The 25,623-nt window shown below is 37.4% G+C and overlaps 1 protein-coding gene across 1 annotated transcript in view; it reads left to right on the top strand.

Moving 5' to 3' along the window:
• The window catches only part of fat2 (FAT atypical cadherin 2), a 54,980-nt gene that overhangs the window by 11,540 nt on the left and 17,817 nt on the right, over positions 1 to 25,623 (top strand). The window contains exons 5-19 of the mRNA XM_077235966.1: positions 1,256 to 1,567; positions 2,009 to 2,219; positions 5,109 to 5,248; positions 5,433 to 5,708; positions 6,065 to 6,275; positions 6,518 to 10,555; positions 10,754 to 10,950; positions 11,286 to 11,439; positions 12,006 to 12,239; positions 13,096 to 13,485; positions 17,474 to 17,685; positions 19,035 to 19,172; positions 19,329 to 19,472; positions 21,268 to 21,465; positions 22,398 to 23,199. Of these exons, the coding sequence (XP_077092081.1) occupies positions 1,256 to 1,567; positions 2,009 to 2,219; positions 5,109 to 5,248; positions 5,433 to 5,708; positions 6,065 to 6,275; positions 6,518 to 10,555; positions 10,754 to 10,950; positions 11,286 to 11,439; positions 12,006 to 12,239; positions 13,096 to 13,485; positions 17,474 to 17,685; positions 19,035 to 19,172; positions 19,329 to 19,472; positions 21,268 to 21,465; positions 22,398 to 23,199 (7,657 nt within the window). The remainder of the gene's footprint in view (positions 1 to 1,255; positions 1,568 to 2,008; positions 2,220 to 5,108; positions 5,249 to 5,432; positions 5,709 to 6,064; positions 6,276 to 6,517; positions 10,556 to 10,753; positions 10,951 to 11,285; positions 11,440 to 12,005; positions 12,240 to 13,095; positions 13,486 to 17,473; positions 17,686 to 19,034; positions 19,173 to 19,328; positions 19,473 to 21,267; positions 21,466 to 22,397; positions 23,200 to 25,623) is intronic.

The following is a 25,623-nucleotide window of genomic DNA, read 5'->3' as shown; positions in this document are numbered from 1 at the left end:
AATCAAACATGAATGATTTGAATCATGATTCATTTGATATGGCACTGTTGTAATATGGAGATCTGTATATTTACTCTGGAGATCTTCCCTCAGAAAACATTGTTAGACCGATAAAAAATTCACAACACTAAGGGAAAGTAAAACGGATATGAATGCTGGTGCTGTGGATGCAATGAATGCTGCCACTATATTCTCTTTATTCCAAAATAAAGAATATTGCAGTTATAATATTTGGTTTCACTTTATTTTGATGGTCCCTTTAACACATTCTGTTGACTATAAGTAACGTTGCACCTACATGTCTGCTCTCATTAGGGTGTTAGTAGACTATTAGTAGAGTATTAGTAGACTAGTAGGGTTAGGGTTAGAATAAGTTGACATGTACTTGCAAAGTTACTTATAGTCAGTAGAAATTCTGTTGGAGGGCCGTCACAATAATTAGTTAGCAGATTTTAAGCAGACAGTCTATAGTCTAATGAGAGTTAGTTGACATGTAGTTGCAAAGTTACTTATAGTCAACAGAATGTTCAAAAGGGACAGCCAAAATAAAGTGTTATCTAATATTTTTATTTAGACTTTTGTATTGTGCTTTATTAAATATCTTTGTTTTTAGTATTTACTTAATGTTGAAGTAAAATTGAATCAAGTTAACCTATAAGAGACAGTTTTGTGTTTGATTAATTCCTTTGTCATACACTGTTACCTAAATGTAACCCTCCCCTCTAATAGAATTTTAAAAAAAACGTTTTTGATTTTAGTAAGGAGCAATAAAAAAAAAAACTTTTAATTTCATAATGCGCAAGAAAGAGTTAAATGCTCAGTGAAACTGTTGTTTATTTAAAAGAAATTATCTAAAAAAAAGTCAAATGACACAGACTGATAGGTCCTGATAGGGCACAGCTGATTGGTTCCTGCTGTATCAGTAGCCAATGAGCTCGCTGCTTAACCCTCAAATACAGTACTTGAAGCTTATACTTATAGCATTTGCAGCGTACTTTAAGAAACCCTCCATCTTCCCCAGCTCTACCTGTATAGATATGCTATTTGTGCAGCAGTATGTCTTACTTGTTCACAGCAGCGTGTTGTGTATGTATTGACAAGTCTCATTACTTGCTCTCAGCAGCAGCAATAGCTGATCTATTCCACCAAGACCAATCATATCTACATTATCATATCCATAACCATGCCATGAGAGTTGACAGAGATGTGGTTTTGATTTGTGAACATGATGTTTTCCACGCCTGCCGTTGTTTAGGTCATGGTATCAGATGAAGGGGATCCTCCATTAAGCTCCACTGCCACAGTAGTCATCGAAGTCTTGGATGAGAATGATAATAGCCCTCAGTTCAGTGAAAAGCTTTTCCAGATAAAACTACCTGAACAGCAGAGCACGGAGGAGCCTCAGGACATCTACAGGATGGTGGCCCGTGATGACGATGTGGGGCCCAATGGCATGATCACCTACAGCCTGGAAGACCGCAGTGACGATCGTTTTGATATCCATCCTGAGACCGGGGTGGTGACAGCTAGAGGAGAGTTTGTTAAGGGCAACTACAGTATTTTGACGGTATGGATACAATCTAGGGCTGTGAACTTTTAGGTTGACAGTGAATCAGTGTGAATCACAATATTTTGTTTTAATTCAGAAGTGACTTTTACAAATTCAGAGCAATTTGTGGTAACACTTTATTTTAAGGTGACAAATATGTTACTAGATGTAATTACTCTAGTAACAACAGTAAACTATGCATAATTACAAGTAACTAACCCTAAATTAAACCCTAACCCTAATCGTAACTCTAAAGTAAGTACATGTAGTTAATGAATTTTACTTAGTACTTATTTGAGTACAATTTAATTAGGTATAACCCTAGTGAAACATTCTACAAACATAAACAAAATAGTTGCCCAACAAATATTACATGATATTTTCCAGTAAATCTAGTTATAAATTACAACAAAATAAAATTCACTTTTTCACCTTTTGTTTTCTCCTTCACTATCATAGATACAAGCAACAGACCAAGGCAACCCTCCAAGAATGTCTAAGGCCCGTTTGCATGTTCAATGGCTGCCCCAACCTGAGTCCAGCTCTGAGATACTGGCTTTTGATGAGCCGCCCTTCAACTATGTGGTGATGGAGACAGATCCTGTCTCTGACATGGTGGGAATCATCCGAACAGAGATCTCGAAGAGCCTGCACTTCTTTGACATAACCGGTAAGCAAGGCTCTATCATTTACCACACCATTGCTCTGTACAGTAAATGAACATAAGGAAGATCCACGGTCAATACGATAAGCATAAATCTAACTACTTTTAGTTTATGTTTAAAACAAAGTGTGGAAAAATTTGGTTTAACAATAGAGTAGGCCAATAAATTCATGTTTTATAAAATAGCTATGCAAAGAGAAAGAAAAACAGCTGTCATGGGCACATGGTACAGTACAGCATGTAGGGGTCGGGTGTCACTGTGATGCTATAGCTTCCCTCTCTGTGATAAGATCTGTGCCAGGAGGTAGATCTTAGCAGTGACACATTTCTTCAGATGACAAGCCAGAGCGCCAGAGGAGCTGCCATCAGTCTCTCTGTGCCCGTGCAAGCAGCACATATTTGCCTGCAGTTAAGGGCTGAACCTGACCTTCACTCTACTCCCTACATTCTTACCTTCAGCCCTCCAGACTCGCTCCGAGAGAAATGAGCTCCAGTGGAAAAATAAATCAGAAGCATTTGTAGTAGGGAGGGAAAATAAATCAAGGAAGAAAGTTCACCTGTGGATTCAGAACATGTTTTATCTCAGCATGGTTCTACTAAACATGATATAATGACAGCGAGGCCTGCATTAATTTAAATGCATTATCTTACTCTTAAATATGAACACATTATACTTTAACCAGAAAACTGTGGTCAATTAGAAGAAAAAAATTCAAACTGTACATTTCAGATCCCTTATATTTTGCTCTGAATTTGTCATGCATAACGATGTGATGATTATTAATGTCAGGTCATTCATGGTTTATTGTCATTCACTTTGTGCTTTGAATGATGAGTTTTAGTGTAATTCTGTACCTTTGGGGATTTTTAAATTAATCCAGACAGTTAGAAGTGATGTGATTAAATACATTCTTAAAAGTCTAGTCTGTGTACCCTACGCCTATTTAATTTGCTTGAAAACCAGAAAAAGCAAACAAATATTGTAACAATGCATTATTACTTTAGATTTCTGAATTACAGTGTATAGTTGATTGTTTACTGAAACATTAAATATTCTATAATTTAAATAAAATGTATATGAATTACATAAACAGCAGGGCAAAAATAAAAAAATATTCACATTTGATTAGAATATAAGAATATAAATCTGTGCAGTGAATCAGTGCAGCGTTAAAAGTTAAATAATTACATAAAACCATCTCTAATCTGCTTTATCCCCAACCCTAACTTTTATCATTTAGTTTGAAGGCATTGTTTCACTGTAGTAGCTTTTTCAGCCCTTGAGAAGCCAATTATGTGTTGATTAAAAAGAAAAAGCAACAAAACATCTTGCTTTTCTTCAGAATTTATCTCAAAGTCTCCATCAAGGGCAAAATTAGAGAAGGTTGGCCTTCAGCAAAGGGGACGATAAATCCATTTAATGACTGCTTTGTAAAGTTTGGAAATCAACATAGTGAAGAGCCACTTAAAATTAATGTTGTATTAAAATGGGACCAGATAGCCCTTAATAGGTGGAATGCTTAATAAACACCATCTGTTAAAGCAGGCACGAATTTACCCCCACTGAGTAAGACGTCTGGTCATTTTTTATACGTGTGCAAAATGAACAATAGTGCTGATGTCATGAACAGTGTCTCAGGAGTTGTCTCCTGGTGTGGCCTTGTTTTCTGTCATTATTGTACCTGGATGGGCATAACAACAAAGACTCATGTGGGTGTTAGAGAGCAACTGTGTGATTGGTATCCATACTCTCAAATGTGACCCTGGATCACAAAACCAGTCTTAAGTAGCACGGGTATATTTGTGGGAATAGCCAACAATATGGGTCAAAATTATCAATTTTTCTTTTATGCCAAAAATCATTAGGATATTAAGTAAAGATCATGTTCCATGAAGATATTTTGTAAATTTCCTACCGTAAATGTATAAAACATTTATTTTTTGTGAGTGAATGCAGCACAATAGCGAACATAAATGGACAACTTTAAAGGCGATTTTCTCAATGTTGCGATTTTTCTGCACCCTCAGATTCCATATTTTCAAATAGTTGTATCTTGGCCAAATATTGTCCTATCCTAACAAACCATACATCAATGGAAAGCTTATGTATTCAGCTTTCATGTGATGTATAAATCTCACTGGTTTTAAAAGACTGGTTTTGTCATCCAGGGTCACAAATGTGAAATCTACAGTATGCTTGTACTTTTCATCAAGGCTTTTGTTGTTGTTGATAGTCATGTAATGATTCTGCTAATGCTAATTGTAGAGGATTGTATTTGGATAACACTTCATCTGAATCCTACTGTCATAACACTTCATGTTACTCACTCAGCCCTGAAGTAATACATACAGGTTCACCCACAAAGGTTCACTCAGAGGTGTCGACGGTAAACCATCAGATGTGTGAAACAGTATGTTATTCTGGCCCAGTATTTTTTCTAACACAGCAGATTTTATATTGGACACTGAGTGTTGACCCAAAACCGAAACAAAATAGAAAAGTAGTATTGTAAAGTAAACAACATTTCTCTTAAAAACATTAAACATCAAACATTAAAATGCATTAATCTTAATATTATTATAATATTGAATTGATATTGATCTTAGCAGTCAGTATAGCTCAAACCATATTTGTAAACCTAAATAAAGGCAACCAGAAGCAACATGTTTACAGAAATTCATAATTAAATGCACCAAATACCATATAGATTGATTGGATGCAAGCCCTTTGAAGAATAAAATACATGGGAAGGGGTTTTTAAATCTTCTTTTTAAAATTCATAAGGCTTTTATTTTGCTATCCTAAATATTCACATTTGTGTGGTTGGTTGATAACAAACCTCTGACCCATGTTGAGAACCACTGATCTAACCACTAGCTAATATTTTGTCTTAGGTGGTGATGAAGAGCAGGACTTCTACATTGAGAAGAACACAGGGAGCATTGTGAAAGCTAGACGTCTGGATGCTGGCAGAAAATCTCATTACAACTTAACAGTCAGAGTCACAGATGGATTTCAGGCCATAACCACTCAAGTATGAGCACACATGCCAAATCAATCACATATTGAGCGCAGACTCAATAAATTCATAGCATGCACCTCTGCATACAGAATGCGAGATGAAAGATTTACCATTGTTATTAGGTCTGCATTTTAATGTGTCTAACTTTAAGCCAATGGACAGCTGAGAGTTTGGTGGTTTGTCTTACTTCTCTTAGGCCTACATTCAAGTAGTGGATATAAATGAGCATCGGCCCATGTTCTTGAAGAGCCTCTATGAAGTAAGAGTGCCAGAGGACACATCTCCTTGGAAGGAGATCCTTCACATTAGTGCTCATGATGCAGATGCCAACAGTGGACTCTTTTACACCATCCACAGCAGCCTCAACCCAGAAAGCCTCAAGTACTTTCACCTGGACCAAAGGAGTGGTGTGCTTGTCATTAAAGAGGAGCTAGACTATGAGACCATCTCCACTCATACTCTGATTGTGATGGTAAAGTGACACTTGACTTGATTCAACTAGACTCTCATCTCAAGGTCTTATGTAAATAGTACTAATGGCCAGAGCAATCTGTTACAATTACAGACAAGCCAGACAAAAATTATAGTTTGATTAAATAGGTATGCAATCATTTTGTTATTTGTCCAGTTAATTAATCTTGAATAATTATCTTGAGTCCCTGGCATAACGAGATAGAATGGGTCAGAGCACAGGGGAAAACCATAAATCCACATTCCCAAAAAATTCCTGACCTCAATAAAGTGCCTAAAAGGGTCATCAGTGGTCAAAAGTTACCTCCTTAACTCTTGCACCCCACACACATTGACCCATGTACTTTATCTTTCCAGGTACGAGATGACAAGATCCCAATAAAAAAGAACTTTGCAAAGGTTGTTGTGCATGTAGAAGACTGTAATGACCACATACCATCATTTCTGAATACTCATTATGAGGGCACCATAAGTAATCTGGCACTCACTGGCATTGAAGTGCTAAGAGTCAAAGCCCTGGATAAGGATACAGGGAGCAATGCAGAGATTGTTTATTCCTTTCACTCTGGTAAGAACATAGCCTGGAACACTATATTACCTTTGCTTTTTAACTTTTCACTTTTTAAACTTTTCTTTAGCATTCATGCAAGCACATATATGAATTAACGAAATCTTGCCTTAATACTCAATTTTAAGGTTGCAGTTATAAATTCTCTTGGGTGGCAATTAAAAAATGATAATCACATTTAATCTCTTTTTAACATTTAACAACATTTTCTTGAAGTAAATAATCTCCTTTTTTTGGTCCAGGTGGGAATGTGGATGGTGCCTTCAAAATCGACAAGGAGACGGGAAGCATTTGTGTATTTGATGCATTAGACAGAGTTCCACAGGAGCAGTATCACCTCACAGTAAAAGCCACAGATCAGGGCTTTCCCCAGCGCAGTGCCCTCTGCCCCGTTACCATCACTGTAAAGCTGTCTGAATTCACACCACCCAGGTTCTCCTCCGAAGAATACGTCACTGAGATAAGTGAGGCCATGCCTCCTGGCTCCCCTGTGCTATCTGTCTCCGCCAGCTGCCCGTCCTCAGTGCTGTACAGGATCAATCAAGGCGACCCCAATGGGACATTCCACATCAACATCAACTCTGGACTGCTATCTGTCCAAAATGCACTCGATTTTGAGCAGCACCCCTCCTACCGTCTGCAAATAAGAGCTACAAATTCAGCGGGAGTCTCATCTGATACTGTAATTTACATTTATGTGATAGATGAAAATGACAATGCCCCTGTTTTCCATCAGGACACATATTATGGGCAGATTAGTGAGTCTGCGCCCATAAACAGCATGGTGACTGGTGAGAACAACACACCGTTAGTGATCAAGGCGTCAGATGCGGACAAAGACACAAATGCACTTCTGGTCTTCCAAATCCTTGAGCCTGCAGCACAGAAAGTGTTTAAAATAGATCCGAGTATGGGTACCATCTTCTTAAAGACTACAGTTGACTTTGAGACAACACCTGAATTTTTCTTCAGCGTTCAGGTGTGGGATTCCGGCGAGCCATCGCTAAGTTCTTCAAAGCCATGCAGAGTAAATATTCATGTCTTGGACTTTAATGATTGTCCTCCAAAATTTGCTTTACCTGTCTATAAAACTGCCATCACCTCACCAGTTTTTGAAGACATGAAAGTGATCCAAGTGACTGCTCATGATGCAGATTCAGCAGTCAGCTACATGATTTCGGAGAGTAGTAATAAAAATGCATTTAAAATAGACCAGTCCACTGGAATAATCTCAGTGAATGATTCATCGGAACTACAGTCCCATAATGAGTTAAAGATCACTGCCTCTGATGGGTTATATAAAGACACTACCCTAGTGAAATGCAATATCACCAATTCAACAAAGACTAGTCTGAAGTTCGAGAAGAGGATGCATGTAGCCAGTGTACCGGAGAACTCACCGTCTGTGAAAATTTTAGCCATTCTGAGAGCAACAGGTAGCTACCTGAACGAGCCCTTGCAGTACACCGTCTTGAACCCAGATGGGAAATTTGCAGTGGTTCCATCATCTGGAGTCCTGCAGACCACCGGAGTTCCGTTTGACAGGGAGGAACGGGATGAGCACGATGTTTTCGTGGAGGTCCGAGACATGAGGCATCCACCACGTGTGGATGTAACTCGTGTTAAGGTCTATATAGATGATATAAATGACAATGCTCCGAAAATATCAAATTTGCCTAATTCGCTGATAATATCAGAGGAAACTGAACCAGGGGATGTTCTCTTCCAAGTGCTAGCAACCGACGATGACTTCGGTGAGAATGGATCTATAATATTTTTACTGGAGGATGATTTCAATCTCTTCAGAATCGATTCTTATCTTGGGGATGTGTCATTATTGAAACCTTTAGACTTTGAGTCTATGAATAATTATGTGCTCACTGTACTGGTATCAGATGATGGTGAGCAGAGTCTTTCAGCCGCTGGGACACTCTATGTCCAAGTGCAAAATCGTTCTCATCCAATATTTCAAAGCCTGTACTACCCTTTGAAATTACCTGAGAATATTACTCCTTTTACAACGATCCTGCATGTGCAAGCAAGAAACCCAGAAGGATACGGTCTTATCTACAATCTAGAGGAAGACAATGCCTCTAGGTTTTTCAACATCGATTTCAAAACAGGGGTCTTAAGTGTCACTGATTTCCTAGACTTTGAGACTCAAACAAAGCATATTTTGACTGTTCGTGCCACAGATTTGGTGACTGGTACCTTTAGCGAAGCCAAAGTAGAGATTGATGTGGAAGATATAAATGACAATGCCCCTGTCTTTCAGAATCTGCCTTATATTACAGATGTGTCTGAGGGCCTTCCAATAGGCACATCTATTTTACAGGTCTCAGCTGTTGACAGAGATTCAGACAGGTATTCAGAGGTAACTTACCAATTGACCGAGAAAACTGATTTTTTTTATATTGACCCACTAAATGGGATTTTGGTGACATTGCAAGTATTGGACTATGAAACCACGCAGCAGTTCACGCTTAAAGTTAAAGCCACAGATAAAGGTTCACCACCGCTCAGCGGTGAGGCTCACATCATTGTGAACGTCATAGATGTCAATGACAACCCTCCAGATTTTAGTGAGCCATCTTATCGGGCCTCTCTTGATGAAATGGCCACTTGTGGCCACATCGTTATCAAAGTTCAGGCTTCAGACCCTGATAGTAAGGATGACCTCCAATATAAGATCCTGTCTGGCAACGAGGGGAGATATTTCTCTATTAATGAATCATCTGGACTTATCTCATTCTCTAATTTGTGCAAGAGAAACCTGGATCCATTTTATAACCTCACCATTGCAGTTTCCGATGGTGTGTTTCAGAAGACTGCCCCTGTTAACATTGACATGACAAACGGCAACAAGCACAGCCCCTATTTTAACCAGAACATTTACGAGGCAGATCTGGCAGAGAACGCAGAAGTGGGAACTCGTGTTATCCGTCTGGCTGCTATTGACCCTGATGATGGGCCATACGGCAGTGTAGACTACACCATAATTAACAAGCTTGCCGATGAGAAGTTCTCCATCAATGAAGATGGACAAATTGTGACTTCTCAGTCATTGGACAGAGAAAATCCATCACAAAGAGTGATTGCGATTAAAGTCATGGCTAAGGATGGTGGAGGAAGAGTGGGATTTTGCACTGTAAAGATCATTCTAACAGATGAGAATGATAACGTCCCTCAATTTAAAGTCTCAGAGTATCAGGTTTCCATTCAGTCAACAGTAAACAAAGGCTCACCAGTGATACAGATAATGGCTTATGATGCAGATGAAGGTAAAAATGCTGATGTCACTTACACAGTAGAAGAAGCGGGGGAGGTTACTGAAGATATTATTGAGGTCAACCCTTTTACCGGAGTGGTCAGCGTCAAAGAGAGTCTGATTGGTTTGGAGAATAAGATTTTCACCTTCAAAGTTAAGGCTCGAGATGGAGACATTCCATTTTACAACTCCTCTGTGCCAGTACAGGTCAAGGTGGTCCCACCGCAGGTCAATCTGCCCCGGTTTACCGAGCCATTGTACTCTTTCTCAGCATCTGAGGACCTCCCTATCGGATATGAGATAGGCACAGTCAAGGCGGATGCTGATATGCCACTGATATACAGCTTGGTGGATGGTAACACTATAGACAGCAACAAAGGACATGCTTTTGCTGTCGACAAAGATAGCGGTACAGTTGTAGTGCAGAAGCACATTGACCATGAAAAAACCAAGATATACAAGATTGATGTGATCGCTCAAGGAAATCACAATGGTACCGATGTAGCATCTCTTGTGTCTGTTCACATAGAGGTTCAAGATGTTAATGACAATCAGCCTATGTTTGAGGCTGACCCCTATAAGGCCTTCCTGACTGAGAATTTGCCCCCTGGCACCACGGTCATTCAAGTGACAGCAAATGATGCAGACACAAACGTCAACGGAGAAGTCTCATATACAATCGAGTCGGAGTCAGATGATATTGGCGACATGTTTACAATTGATTCACAAACTGGCTGGATTACTGCCTTAAAGGAGGCCGATTCCGAGACCAAACAGCTTCATAGATTCTATGTGGTGGCCACTGATCATGGCGACACTGTCAAACTGACCTCTTCAGTTCTAGTTGAGGTTACTATCACTGATGAAAATGATTACCCACCTCAGTTTACAGAGGAACTGTACCAAGGGTCCATCCTAGAGAACAGCAGGCCTGGAGAAACCATTGTGACTCTGACAACTGCTGATAAAGATGTTTCTGCAGATAATAGACAGATTGTATGTTATATAACAGGTACGTAAAGGTTTAGTTAAATTATTATTGTGTATTAATATAATGTTAATATAACACAATTAATATAATGAAACTGAGTTCTAAGGGTTATTCTGTGCTCTCTGCCTTTACAATTCAGCTTTGACATTTTACTTCAACTTTAGCAAAATTATGTATGTTAGTTTTAAACACATACTGTTGCTGTTTTCATCTCTGAAGAAGGAGACCCATTGGGCCAGTTCTCAGTCACAGCAGCAGGGGAGGAGTGGACAGTGATTTCCAAAATGCCGCTTGACAGAGAAGACAAAGACAAATACACCCTTAAGATAACAGCCACAGATGGAAGGTTTCAAACATCTGCCAATGTTGAGGTCCATGTTCTTGACCTCAATGACAACAGTCCTTTGTGTGAGCAAGTAAGTCAGGCGTTCTCCAGAAGATATCAATATGTTTCTGCATGTTTATGTGTGTTTCTTCAAATATGGGCAGTTTTTTCCCTGTGGATATATAAAAAATAAAAGATAGACAAAAAGACAGATAGATATATAGACGAAGACATGGCTTTAATGTGATATTCATTTAGATTTTTTTAACAATTTTTATTATAATAAATGTATTCCGACATGGGATATATAAAGTGCACGTAGAAGGTCCTAAATACTAGAACCTAAATTGAATAAATTCTGAAATTTGATGTTGGTTGATGGGAACCTATTTTATTGGAAAATCTCCCACTTGTTCCTTTTCCCAGTTACTTTATACAGAGGCAGTCGTGGAGAATTCCCTATCAGGCTTGTTCATCCTGAAGATCTCTGCTTCTGATCCCGATATTGGAACAAATGGCCAGGTGTCATTCACTCTTCATGGACCTAATGCAGACAAGTTCCATCTTGACTCCAAAACTGGTAATTTTAATCTCCTCCAGATTTCTAGTAGCATTTCACTGCAGTTTGAGATTGAAGAAAAGTTTGAGATTGTGTTTGATTACTGTTCGAGGAAATCAAATCAACAAAGAAGATAAGAGGCAACTTTCCCAGGACATTTGGAATTTTTGGAATTCCTTGTAAACAATGAGAGCATTTGATTAATGATACGTTTATGTGACTTAATCTCGTCTTCCAAAGCAACCTATCTAAATGTAACATCTTTTAAGACGGTTATTTTGGGTTAACAAGATACAAGATGCATGAAATGCTTCGGGCAACGTTAGAAACAAAGGACTGTGTCCAGCTCTGTAGTGTAAAGTTCTTGAAACAACATCTTTCTTTGTTTTTGCAGCCATGGTAAAGAAATGAAACCACTAACTTCAAGTAAATAATCTGTTGCACACATCTATCAAATAAATAACTAGTCAAGGCTTGTCTTAAATACCCTACATGTTACAACACAGTGTTTAACCGTTCCCTGTTATTTGTAATTTTTTAATAAAGCCTAGTTTCAAGCCTATGTTTTTACTTTTTTCTTTTTTAAGGTGAGCTATTCACCCTTGCTGTTTTGGACCGGGAGCGGGAATCAGAGTATGATCTTGTTGTCAAAGCGACTGATGGGGGTGGCAGCTCTTGTCAGGCAGACGTCACACTCATGGTAAAAGACATGAACGACAACCCGCCACAATTCTCCACGAGCCATTATGACATCACTGTGTTTGACAACACCACGATTAGGACACCTATTGCTGTCCTCTATGCCAAAGACCCAGACACAGGTATGGCACTGTTTATCTTGTCACGAATGGCTGCTTTAAAGCAAAACACACAGACCATTTTCGACTTATCCACTCAGAAAATATTAAAAGCCCCTCAGCTTTTTTCTTTGACCCTTCACATGCAGGTTGAAAAGCTAAAGGTATGCAGTGTTTGATGTAGGATTGAAAGCTCTGACAGAGAAACATGATTAGGGAGGAACAGACCACACCTGGAGATGTGTGTGAACTTGTAGAGTACCTTGAGGGATTCATGTGAATTGGAACTACTTTGCTCTTATATAATATGTCTTTAACAAGTGATTTAATGACATTATCCTTTCTAAGCATAAGAAATGCACACATGTGCAAAGTTAATCTTGAACACAATCTTGCAATGTGAACATAAATCAAGGTTTCAACCGGTTCAGGTCTTTTGTATGTGCTTTGTTGAACATAGAGCTGTTTTACGTGCTTGTAAAAGTGCGAACAAACATGAGTATAACCAATGTCCAACACATATGCAGATTTGTTTATTAAAAGTTTTATTTTATTTTCTTCTCACGAAACACTTTTATATATACATTTAAATCTAATAAAATGGCAACAATAAAAAAAGATTTAGCTAGGTTAGCTGATTACCTTAATTCCATAGATATTGCTCTTTACTGTTACTTCTTACTGCTGTTTACACTTTTCTTCGAAGTGGATGCAATGTGACACGTTGTTCATGTGACGTTCGGCTTAAAGCTTAGTTATTATTGAATTTAAATAGATGTAATATTACTTTTGAGACCATAAATTCTTGTTTTAAGTCATCTGTATATCTGATGTTCCTGCACTATAATACTGAGAATATTATGTTATATAACTCTTCCAGGTATAAACTCAGAGGTGAGGTACTCTCTTCAAGGCGCTGACAGCGGCTTCTTCTCCCTAGATGAAATCTCTGGCATTTTGAGACTGGAGAGATCTCTAGCCGACGAGACCAAGTTCACCTATGAGATGAAAGTAAAAGCCACCGACCGAGGCCTCCCTCGCCACCTTTTCTCCTTTGCCACAATTACAGTACACGTGGTCATCCTGAGTGATTACCAGCCATTGTTCCTTCGCTCGGAGTACTTTGTACAGATCCCAGAATCGTTCCGGATCGGATCGGAGGTGATCACCATGTCCGCCCTCCCCAAAGATGGCACTGATAACGAGTTTGTACGATATACTATCCTCTCCGGCAATGTAGACGGCCGATTCCAGATAAACTCCATGACAGGTAAGGGCTTTTAAAATTATATTTCTTTATTAGTAAATGTTTAATATGTTTTGTAATGATGAATCATGGAATATATGGCAACGCTTTAAACATGTCAGTATTTTTCATCAGTTTTTTATCAGTACTTTAATTTTAGAGGTAGTTTTTTTTTTTTTTTTTTTTTTGGTAGTTTGACATGATCATTATTATAGACCTATTACATTATCATGATGTAATCAAAGTGGAAACAACAGGAAAAATTACAAGAAAAAATTAGTTTGGATTGTAAAATATCAACCCCTTAAAAGCGGAATGATATTTATGTATTAATGTTAATAATATTTGTAAATATCTAAATAAATGTAAAAATATTGTTAAAATAAATACACTCATGTGTATTTAAGGTGTAAGGAAACTAAGTAAAGTAAAAAATGACTTTTTACATGCCGTTATTACTTTTTGTAAGGAAACTAAGTAAAGTAAAAAATGACTTTTTACATGCCGTTATTACTTTTTTAAGTGATTAAATTTAATCTTTTCTTATAAACGGTAAGAAAATTCTAATAGAGTTTTCATGAAAGTTCTTATATCCCTAAAACTTTAACTTTTCATTATCCATTACATTAAATTTACAAAAAATTCTATTAAAACTTTAGTTTATATAAAGCACATATTAATGTCTTATTCTGCATGACCATATTCTACATCCCTTAATCCTACCCAATACCTAAACTTAACAACCAAACTAACTAATAAGCAGTAATTAGGAGTTTATTGAGGGAAAATTCGTAGTTAATAGTTAGTTAGTGAGAACTAGACCCTAATCTAAAGTGTGACCAAATTCTGATCTGAAAAGAATTACAGTAACTGTAGCCTATACAACTTTAAGACAGTGTCACAAAAAATTACAATGAGTTTGAGGCTGAATATGTTTGTGATCCATGTGCATTCATAGAAAGTAGATATATTAGCATGCTGTCATTGATCCTCTGTGACTTCATTGCTGTTGTGCAAAGATGGAATATTCTTCAGCATGAGTAAATGTTAAATTGAAGAACCTGTGCTGACATGTTTTTAATCCACACAGGCACTTGTTAGCTTGTTTATTCCCATCTGTTCAGTCCTAGTCTCCCCTCTCTTTCTTGCTCTTGTCCTGTTATCTTCAAATCCTCTGAGCATTCATGCTGCAGGACTTTTATCAAAGATTGAGCCAAACTCTTTATTAGTTGTCAAACCATATGAAACTTTCAGTTCTGCCTGATAGCAAGCATTCTGCATAAATCCGTTGGCTAGGTAATTCCCTTCCAGACGCTGTAAGTCCACTGTGTAGTTTCGCATAGTTTCTAGTAAATAATAGTCAAGCTCAGATCTGCTGGGTATGCATTATATTTTGGACTTTTCAGTTCAGTGATTCATATTAAGATGTGTCATCTAGAAAAACCTTTATAAGAAAGTGAATGAAATAGATTGGATGATTCATAGTTCAAAAGCAGTTCTTCAGTGTTGTATCAGCAATATTTCCTTTCAAGTACAGTGAACTCTTTTGGTGAAGTTTGCATGATTTGACCGTATCCACTGCATTTCAATAGAAATCTCCCCTTTTTTGAAGAATACCTAAGGTTTTTTAATTATAGTTGTCAATTTTTTCATCTTCGATTGTTCTCGTGTACCCGTCTTACCAAAACGTGGTATAATCAAACTTTCTCTATAATAATCAAAAACAATTTGTACATGACACATGTACAACTCATCAATCATACATTAAACCACTTGCACTGTATTATACTTTGCCTTTTTCTCATTTCACGCAAGGTCAAACTGAATAATTGTAGGATTAAAAATAAATAAATAAAATTTACTGTTGGCAGTTACACCTAATTAAACATAATAAGAACCAGTAACACTGATGGAATCATGAGTAAGATGATTTTCATGATGTATATATATATAGTATCATTGATCACCATATTAGACAAATACCTGGCCTACTTTGGTGAAAAATCATAATTTGATTAACAACACAACACCTGTTTGGGAGGTATAGACAGTTATCTACCAGTTATGTTTGTCTCGTTGCAAATAGCCTTAGGAATGATTCCCTAAGTATTTAAAAAATCTGTTTGCCTCAGCAATTTTAAAATGACTCAGCAATAAAAAAGAATGAAATATAAAAACAAGAATATCACTGTTTACCTTAACCTGATGGGTGAACATGCATGTTTGCACATTTTTAAAAAGTTTAATAGATTGCAAGTGACTCATTTAGCAGGTTACTGTAGGCAAATTAACTACAACCTTACCTTAGTCAAGAGGGATCGATTTATGAAAATAGGTGAAGTTATTCATTTGTCATTGAGAGATGAAGGGAAGTCCTTTATTGTCAATAAATCATTGTGTGACATCAGCATCAGAGGATCAGAAAAGCTCTAGTATAGTTTCAACACTGTTTTAAGACATTATGAAATGATTAAGCACAAGCTTTTGTCATTCCAGGAACTCATGAATCATATAAACCTTCATGAAATTCCAGTTTTTGCATCTCCCAGTAGATGTCACAGTTTTACATCTTATTACCCACAGTTCAGTCTCAAGTCGCCTCTCTCACGACAAGATTGGTGGGCTGTGATCTCTGCACTGACAGAATGTTCAAAAGTTATTTTACTCTTTCGAACCAAAAAAAAAAAACAGATGTAAGCTGATGACTGACATTGATGGTTATTGCAGGCCATATTGACTGTTATTTTTATGAAGGCTGAGCCATTTGTTCCCATAACAGCCTGCATCAATGTCCAATTAAATACAAATACACATTTAGCCTATAGTCAGCGATTCATTGCTAAATGCAGAGAACATTGTTGCATCTTCATCACACTTGACATTGAAAAGTGTTCCTTTTGCTTAGACGAGGATTACTATGGCTGTCCACTCTCGCACAAAAGCTCTATGTTCAACACAAGCACAAACACACCTATATTGACAAAACATGTGCCAAGGACAAACACTGCGCTGTTTATAATATGGTGGTGGATCTCTAAGAAAGCCATTAAGTGACTCAACATAGCTCTTGATCTTTTAAATCAATGAAAATAAACATTACACAGAGTAATTTTGCACTGAAAACTCGATTCTTGAGCTTTAAGCAAGGATGCCAATGCTTTTTTGTTGTTCTGTTCCATCTTGATTTACTCTGATAATGTGAGCACACAGGTCAGCAAGAGGTCCAGTAGTCAACTTTCTCTGCTACTGGAGAATGAGACACACAATAGCAGCGTCTACCCATAATGCACAGAGCAAATCCCACTGGATTTTCAATCACTTTAGATGAATCAGCCTCTTGTAGGAATCAAGCACTTTGCAAAAACAGAAATGCAACATTGCATAAAAGATATCATGCATTCAGTCCAACTCCACTGGGAAGTACATGAGAGGTATTAGTCAAGATTGAATGCAAGTGGCCAGCTTACGCAGCGATAAAAGAAGGTTTTAGATATTGAAATGAACTCCCATTCTTTCCGAACGTTTCTGTCAGCACTATTATATACTGAACATACAGGATGTTAGGCACACGGTACAGCGGAAATAGACACTGAACGATAAATCACACATTAGAAACAAGTTTATATGAGAATTGTAAATAAGCTCTTCATCAAACCCAAAGATCAGTTCTGCTTCTATCACTAGGGAACTGTAATAAAAAAATAAAATAAAAAAAAACTCATACAAACTCATCAAGATATTTTTTAGTTGGCCAATATTGTTCACACATTTATGAAACATAAAGCCTACAGAATTTGGGCATTTTTAAGCCAAAACTGTCAAAGTAAATGGTGCTAGATCTTTTTTTTTTTCAGAACCAACTTTAATATTCTCTCCAATTTTTGCACTTTTAACCAAGACAGAATATCTGTGCGAACTGATAAAGAGATAATGTATGCTGGATGTTTTCTGAGAAGAACTGAGAATGCCAGCCAGGACTGACTGGATGTGATTTTGTTGCTCTGTGCCATAGGTTTCCTGTCGCTGAATGCTACGTTGGATTTTGAGCTGTGCCGCGAGTATTACCTGTCAGTGGAAGGGGCAAGGGGCAAATCACTGCTCAGTGACATTGCCACGGTTATTATCAATATCACAGACGTCAACGACAACCCGCCTGTCTTTAACCTCAGTAGCTACAGAACTGTGATTGCAGAGGACATTTCACCTGGGGACATGGTTCTGCAGGTATCACACTTAACTATCACTGAACATCCTGTGATGAAGCTTTTCAAAATAAGGCTAAAGCTGACTGCGTGATTCCTTGCAAATGATAATTTTCTTAAAATAAAATATATCTAAATATATGAAGATACACTTGCTTGAGAAGTAAAACTGCATATATATATATATTAGTGCAGTCAAATCGATTAATCGCAATTAATCGGATTTTAAAATAAAAGTTTGATAATATATATATTTATGAAAAATAAATAAATAAATGATCTACTGTTATTTTAGTATTATGTATATACTATTATAGTATGTATTCATATTTATTTTAATAATTAATTTAATAATTTAATCATGTGCTTTTGTCCTTGTTATTGTTTTTTTAAATAGTTCTATTTAGCTTGATTTTTTATTTATTTAAAAGTTTTAGTTTTAGTAATTTTAGTACTTAAAATTAAATAATTAATTGAATTTATTTGCGAAAGACATTTTAAGGGTAACACTTTAAAATAAGTTTGTTAAAATAAGTTAACTAAAGTAAAACTACTTTAGTTAACGTGAACTAGAATTAACAAGACTTCTACAGCATTTATTAATCTTAGTCAATTTTAGCATTTACTAATACATTATTAAAATCAAATGTTGAATTTGTTAACATTAGTTAATGCACTGTAAACTAACCTGAACCAAGAATAAACAGATTGATTTTTTTATTACATTAACAAAGATTTATAAATACTGTAATGAATGTATTGCTCATTGTTAGTTCATGTTAGTTTATGTATATAAAGTTAATAAATGTTATGGTAAATAATGTTAATAAATGAGACCTTATTGTAAAGTGTTACCATTTTAAGTTTAGTTTTTTCATTTAATATTTATAATTTATTTTATTTCACCCACTGTTTTGTCTCAGGGATGATTTTTTTTACAGAAAACAAGAGAAAAGAGTATGAAAATGATTTTTTGTTTTTGTTTCTGGGCTGTTATCCTGTTACAGTACCTTTGATTCCACATGCAATGTGTCTCAGACTTTCTCCACAATGCTTTCTATGAAGCAAAGTGAAGACAGCTGTTATCAATCTGGTGACGGGATTGAAACAAGCTATTGTGGCAGCTGTTGAGTGAATGATTTACCGCATCTGTCAGTTAAACAATCAGAAAAACATTTTGAATACAGCAATCAGCTAATGGTGATTGTTTATGAGCACTCACAGCCTTTTCAGATATTCATTAGGACATTAGGCATGTCTGAAACAGACCGTTGGATTAGAAGAATCGGCACTTATCCAGAGCTTTAAAGCTTCGCTTAAAACCATTCATGTGTGCTCATCTTCCTTTCATTAACTGTGCATCTGTCTCAGGTAAATGCTGTTGACCTTGATGGGCCTCCGAATAACTTCATCATATACTCCATTGTGAACGGTGATCCAAAGCAGCAGTTCAGCATCGACCCTCGCACTGGACACATAACGGTCCGCTCCATGCTGGATAGGGAAGAGGTGAGTTCCTGAATCGCAACCCAGAACACCTACTTGCTTGTTTTATCAGGGATTTAGTTATATCCTTTGATCACAGATGAACATTTTAATCACTTCTGTGGATATTTGACTGTTCATACCTTCATAATCCCACTGACACAGCCTTTCGCCTTTCAGATAACGCACTACTCGTTAACTGTGCAAGCTGCCGATGAAGGCGATCCACCTTTATCCTCTGCCGTCCAGGTGACAGTCACCGTATCTGACGTCAACGACAACCCACCGACGTTCTCGCAGATCAATCACAGCCTTGTTCTTCAGGTAAAAATACACGTCGTCCAAAACCTACCCTTTCGCCTCCCTGCAAAGCTAGTCAATGACTTGACTTTCTTCAAACAGACAGTTTTAAGTCTTCCAAGACACCGTAATATCACGGCAAACGATCTAGAACAACTTCAAATGCGCATCGTATTTGCGCATAACGAAGCAAATATTTAATGATTAAAATGGTTATCACACATAGGGCGCTATTTTAACGATCTAAGTGCATGGTCTAAAGCGCACAACGCAAGTGCACTCAGGGTGTGTCCGAATCCACTTTTGGTAGTTTAACGACGGGAAAATGGTCTAAAAGGGTTGTCCCTATTCTCTTAATGAGGAATGGGTGTGTTTTGGGAGTAACATGCAATAAACCAATCAGAGTCTCATCTCCCATTCCCTTTAAAAGCCAGTTTCACTCGCGCCATAGCGGATTGCTGTTTACATGGCGCAATTTGCAAGCAGAAAGACTAAACGCGTCTCAAGAGAGGAAACAGATCTGCTCGTGCGCGAGGTTAAAGCTCAAGCAGACCATCTACGGGATAATAATCTGTAAAAAGTGTACACAATAATAATCTTTTACATTGTAATCCTTTTATTTTTAATATTTGGCATGTTTGTGTGCTGCTGCCTGTGTGTGTAATAAGCAGAGTGGACGTGCTTTGTGCACCCGCCTATAGGCGCATTATTACTAATGCGCTCTTTAAATTGCAAAAAAAATATTTCAGTTGGTCAATGGCGCAGTCTATTTCAGTTGCCTCAAAATAGCAACGCGCCAACAATGCGCCTGAACACAACTCGTTTTCAGACCAGAAAGCCCATGGGCGCACAAATGGGTGCAAATGCATTTGCTATTTAAACAACATGACGCAGGATGTGAAAATGATAACTGCGTCAGGCTGAAACTAGCAAAAAACACTTGCGTCGCACCTGGCGCCGCATCAAATGTGCCAAAACCAACCAGATGCCTTCATATACTGCTTTGTTTTCAAGTTTCGGACACAGTTGGCATCTCATTTTTGCTCTAAGCTGCACATGGGCATAGGGGAAGGCAAGAGTTCAGGCTAAAGAGCCAATCAGCCATGCATAATATAGCATTTTTTTCTGTGCCAGCATTCGGACCGTCTGTTTACCCCTTCAGAGTCAGCCGGATCCATTGCTTCTAATTATAGGGCCAACTCTGCTGACTTGGAAATATTTCTCACACCTCATTTACCTCACCTAAGGTGTCTGTGTCTTTAGAGTGCAGTGGCTATTTGGCACCATGTAGGTGGTCAGTAACAATTAGGCTCAGCTCTGCCAGCCAAGCATTCTGTTTCAATTACCTGTTCCAGTTGTGCCAGCTTCAACGGAGACGAGGAGTACGTTAATCCAATCGGTAGCACTTTGTTGACAAATACAGACAGAGTGATAAAAATCACCATCTGTTCTGGCTCTTCTTCCATTTCGACAGAATTGGGTTGCATCTTCAAGCTTAGATTTGTTTTTTTGTTGGCATTAAAAACGAGTCCCGTGACAGAAATATGCTATTGATTTTGTAAAACAGAAAGAAACATCAGAGCAGAATGACCATGGTTATTCTTTTCCAACAATTCTGATGATTTGTCACCAAGACTCATTCTGTTGCCAAAGCAATAGAATACAATAAAACTCGCTTCAAAGCGAGAATCGTCCTGATCAAAATAAATAATGTATTTATGTTATTTGTTTAAGAAAGGACAGCCACAACTTTCCTAAAAGTCAGATGGTATTTTCCCAAGCATGTGTTGCTTGATTAATGATGTTTTTCTGGATACAGGAAGGGAATTCTGTTGGCAGTGGGATTCTGCAGATGCTGGTAACAGACAGAGATACGCCTCAGAACGGCCCTCCCTTCTCCTTCCACATTGTCTCGGGAAATGAGGACAGGAGTTTTCATATTGACCAAGGAGGACTGCTGTCCGTATCCTCCCTGCTGAGGAGGAGAGTCAAGCCTCAGCATCTGCTAAAAATCCAGGTGAAAGATTTCATTCATTAACTTCAGTTACGAGTACAACACATGTTTACAACACATGCTTGTTATAAGTTTAAAGGAATAGCTCAACCAAAAAATGAAAGACTATCATAATTTACTCATCCTTATGTTGTTCTAATGGTGCGGTAATATTAGCAATATGTCCGCTAAATTTTGTGGGCAAAAAAAAAGGTCTGTTATCTTTTGTCGATAGCATATATATATATATATATATATATATATATATATATATATATATATATATATATATTGGTTACACTTTATTTTAATGTTTTCATTATACATTTAAGTATAATTAACTACATGTACTTACTATACAGTTAGGATTAGGGTGTGGTTTAGGGTTATATGCATGTAATTATGCACAAATTATATAATAATTACTTGTTACTACACGTAACGTGTGTAACAAGGGCATTGTAAAATAAAGTGGTACCTTTGTTTTTAATTCTAATTTAAATTGGAATTCCGAATCCTTTTTTGCTACCTCAATTCAAATTCAAGAATTGCATTGGAAGTTCAAAAGCATTTTAAAAATTCCAAATGGTTCTCAATCCCTGTTCTCCATTCACTTTTATTATACAGAAAAGAGTAGCTTGAATATTTTTCAAAACTTCTCCTTCCTGTCTTCCACAGACTAAAAAACAAAACAAAAGTCATATGTCTTGTAACAACATAAGAGCGGATAAACGATGAAATAATCTTTCATTTTTTGGTGAACTAGCCCTTCAAATGAAATATGACTTGTATGGTTCAGGACAAGCTTACCTATGGTTGTAAACTTGATTGTTATCTGTGGGCCAGGGATTTTACCACACCATTTTAAATTATTTAAAGTGACTCCTCAAAGGTCAGTGTATTGTTCACACATCGCAATGTTTTTTTCACACTTCACATAAATATCATCTCCACAGGTCACTGACAGCGGCCACCCTCCGCTGTCCTCTATATGCGTGGTGAAGATCAACATCACAGAGCAGAGTCGATATCCACCCACTGTGTCTCCACTTGAGGTTTTCATTACCACAGCTGGGGGGACATTCTCCAAACGTGTCATCGGCAAGCTGCACGCTACGGACCAAGATCCACAAGACATCCTGTCATACAAACTGGTCTCTGATGCCCCGGACCGGGGCCTGTTCTCTGTGGACACAGTGGATGGAAAGATCGTGGTGGAAAAGGACCTGGAGCCAGGCCTGTACCACTTGAACGTGAGCGTGTCTGATGGAACATTTAGCATTTGGGCTGGAGTGAAGGTCCACGTTTGGGCTGGCGCTCAACATGCTCTGGATCAGGGCTTTACGTTGCAGTTGGCTGGACTTTCGGCTGAAGAGTTTGTGTCTGATCACTGGAGAGGCCTCCAGCGCAGCCTGGGCTCGGAGTTAAACATATCCAGACAAGAGCTGCACATCGCCAGCTTGCAACAACAGCCGGACTCCGCCGACATGGAGGTACTGCTGGTCCGTCGAGCTCCGGATGGCTCCGTCCAGCCAGTGCCTGTTCAACGCCTGACTGGGGTCATTTCAAAAGTAGAAGATGCACTAGGTTTGAATGTCTTGAGACTGATGCATGATGGCTGTGTGGGCGCTGATTGCCCACCTCAGGGTTGCAGGAACTCAGTAGTGATGAGGCAGGGGAGAATGAGTAACTACGCCACAGCACGGGCGAACTTCATCACCCCGCAGCACAGCTGGGAGAGCGTGTGCTCCTGCAATGGTAGGCAGACCACCAGCCTCTTATTCTGCATTTCACTGAAGATAAACCCAGAGGCCTTGAATATTATCAAGTTTCTCACTTAGTTGCACCTTTGTTTTGACTGCTCTGGGTTTACCTTAAAGGGACAGTTAACCTTACATGAAATGCCCTTTCATGTCATTCCAAAATCATAGGATTTTCATTGTCCAGGGAACTCAAAAGAAAACATTTAGCAGATATTTCAAGCTGCACCTTTTCATACAACAAAAACATGTTGTGACCAGGGGCTTTCAAGCTCCAATAAGGACAAAAAGCAGTAGTCTATATCAGTGGTTCTCAATCAGGGGGTCAGGGCCCACAGGGAAACTTAAAGATTACTTTAAAATGATTTAAAATAAGTCAAAACAAGCTGTTTTTGTCTTTGAAAAACTAGGATCCCTGTGTCTTGGAAACATGAATATATGATGAAAACTCATTTTGATCAATATGACTTTTTTATCATTATAAGTCTAGGTGTCTGAAGCTATATCACAACTTTGCACATGTTCATTGTGTGTGACATGAGACATACAAGAACCAATTGACGTCATCATTGACGTCAAGTTGTGGCACATTATATTTAAATGTATGAGAATGTTAATAAGATTTGAGAGCTATGCCAAAGGGGAAAATATGTTGAGAATAATGAATGCAAAATCAGTCTATTGATTACACAAACACTATAGAGCAAACACATTACATTTACAGTACTTGTGTATTTACATTGATACTTTTATTTTAGATTTATTCTTTTAGATCTTGACAGCTCCTGGGCACTATGTGCTTTCATTGATTTGTTTTTCATGTGCAATACCGTTCAAAGGTTTGGTGTCAGTAAGATTTTTTTTATATTTTCTTATGCTGACATCTATTTTATCAAAACTACAGTGAAACAGTAATATTGTGAAATACTATTACAATTTAAAATAACTGTTTTTATTGCAGTTTAATGTATTTTTTTACTTTGATGACAAACCTGAATTTCCATCCAGTCTTCAGTGTCAAATCATTCTAATATGCACAATTTATGCTTAAGACCAGAGGTGGAAGGAGTAATAAAATATTCTACTCGATTAAAAGTACTACTACTTCAATGAAATTTTACTTAAGTACAAGTAAAATTACCGGTCTAAAAATCTGCTCAAGTAAAAGTAAAAAGTAGCTCATTTAAAATGTACTCAAGTAAAAGTTACTGAGTTACTTTTTTAAAAGCAGGGCGGGGTGGTGTGGGGGGACTCTCCCGTGTAGGGTTGTATGAGGGTATGAGATTTTTACAGTATGATAACGACTCAGAAAATATCACGGTTTACAGTATTGATCAATTATTAAATAAACGGTATTATTAAATTATGGTTATTATTATTATCATCAGTTAAAATGACAGTTAAATTAAAGAAAACAGTTTTTTTGGGGTTGAACAAATGCTTTTATTATAACAAACTTGAAACAATTTGTTTGTTTTGTTTATTATAATTTCAACAGAATATGTCTAATCAATTAAATCCAATAATTGTTAATGAATTAGATTAACAACTAAACTTTAACATTAATAAAAAAAAATTAAGAATAATATAGTCCTATGAAATGTATTTTATTCAGAAAATTAATGTTTCTTTTTATGATTTAATCCAAATATATTATCAAAAACGGTGGCAATCAAATGAAAATTTAAACTTGTGTCCTTTTATTTTTTGGGGAAGAGCTGCAAAAAAAACAGATTTACTAAATTAAACCATGGACCAAAAATATATGCCTTAATTAATGTTTAAATAAATTGTATTATTATTGTTATTGTTATTATTAATTTGAGAAGTACGTTCTATTGTATGCCTACAATAGTAATATATTTCTGTCATAATTTCTCCTAGTTAAACCAAACTTTTATTTTGACGGGTTGTAGTGAAGACCTGTTTCAATGTGTAAGCCTATTTGACAATGTTTTTTCTCAAATAAAATGATGAAAATGCTCATTAGGCGTTCTCTCACAGCAGTTCTGGAAATGTTCATGTATTCATCATGTACTCAAATTGTTTGTGAGACGCTGAAAACACCACGCGTACTTGAGTACAAAGCGGAGCAGCTCATTCACACCGATTCACAGAAACACAGAACAAGCAGGTTATATATTTACATAGCAGTATTTTTGCGCTTAAATATTCACAGACCATGTCGCGATTGGATTTATTGCAGAGTTGTACTCTCCATGTATTCATCCATCCATCATTTTGCGCGTTTTACGTTACATCTTCTGCGTTATGTAAATTCCATTTTCATGACTGGATTCCGGGATTCCGTCTGCATCACGTAAATCATTCGGCCTTACGTTATAATCGGGACATACCTTTATCTGCAGGAGGGATGGTGTCCTGTGTATCCTCCTTTTACAGCCACTTTTGGCTCGTTCCC

The sequence above is a fragment of the Siphateles boraxobius genome, unplaced genomic scaffold (genome assembly GCF_051911475.1).
Source record: "Siphateles boraxobius isolate OS27281-9 unplaced genomic scaffold, OSU_SipBor_1 2, whole genome shotgun sequence".
NCBI classification, from domain to species: Eukaryota; Metazoa; Chordata; class Actinopteri; order Cypriniformes; family Leuciscidae; genus Siphateles; species Siphateles boraxobius.
The sequence above is the reverse complement of the archived record's forward strand: the minus strand, read 5'-3'. Positions and strand labels throughout refer to the sequence as shown.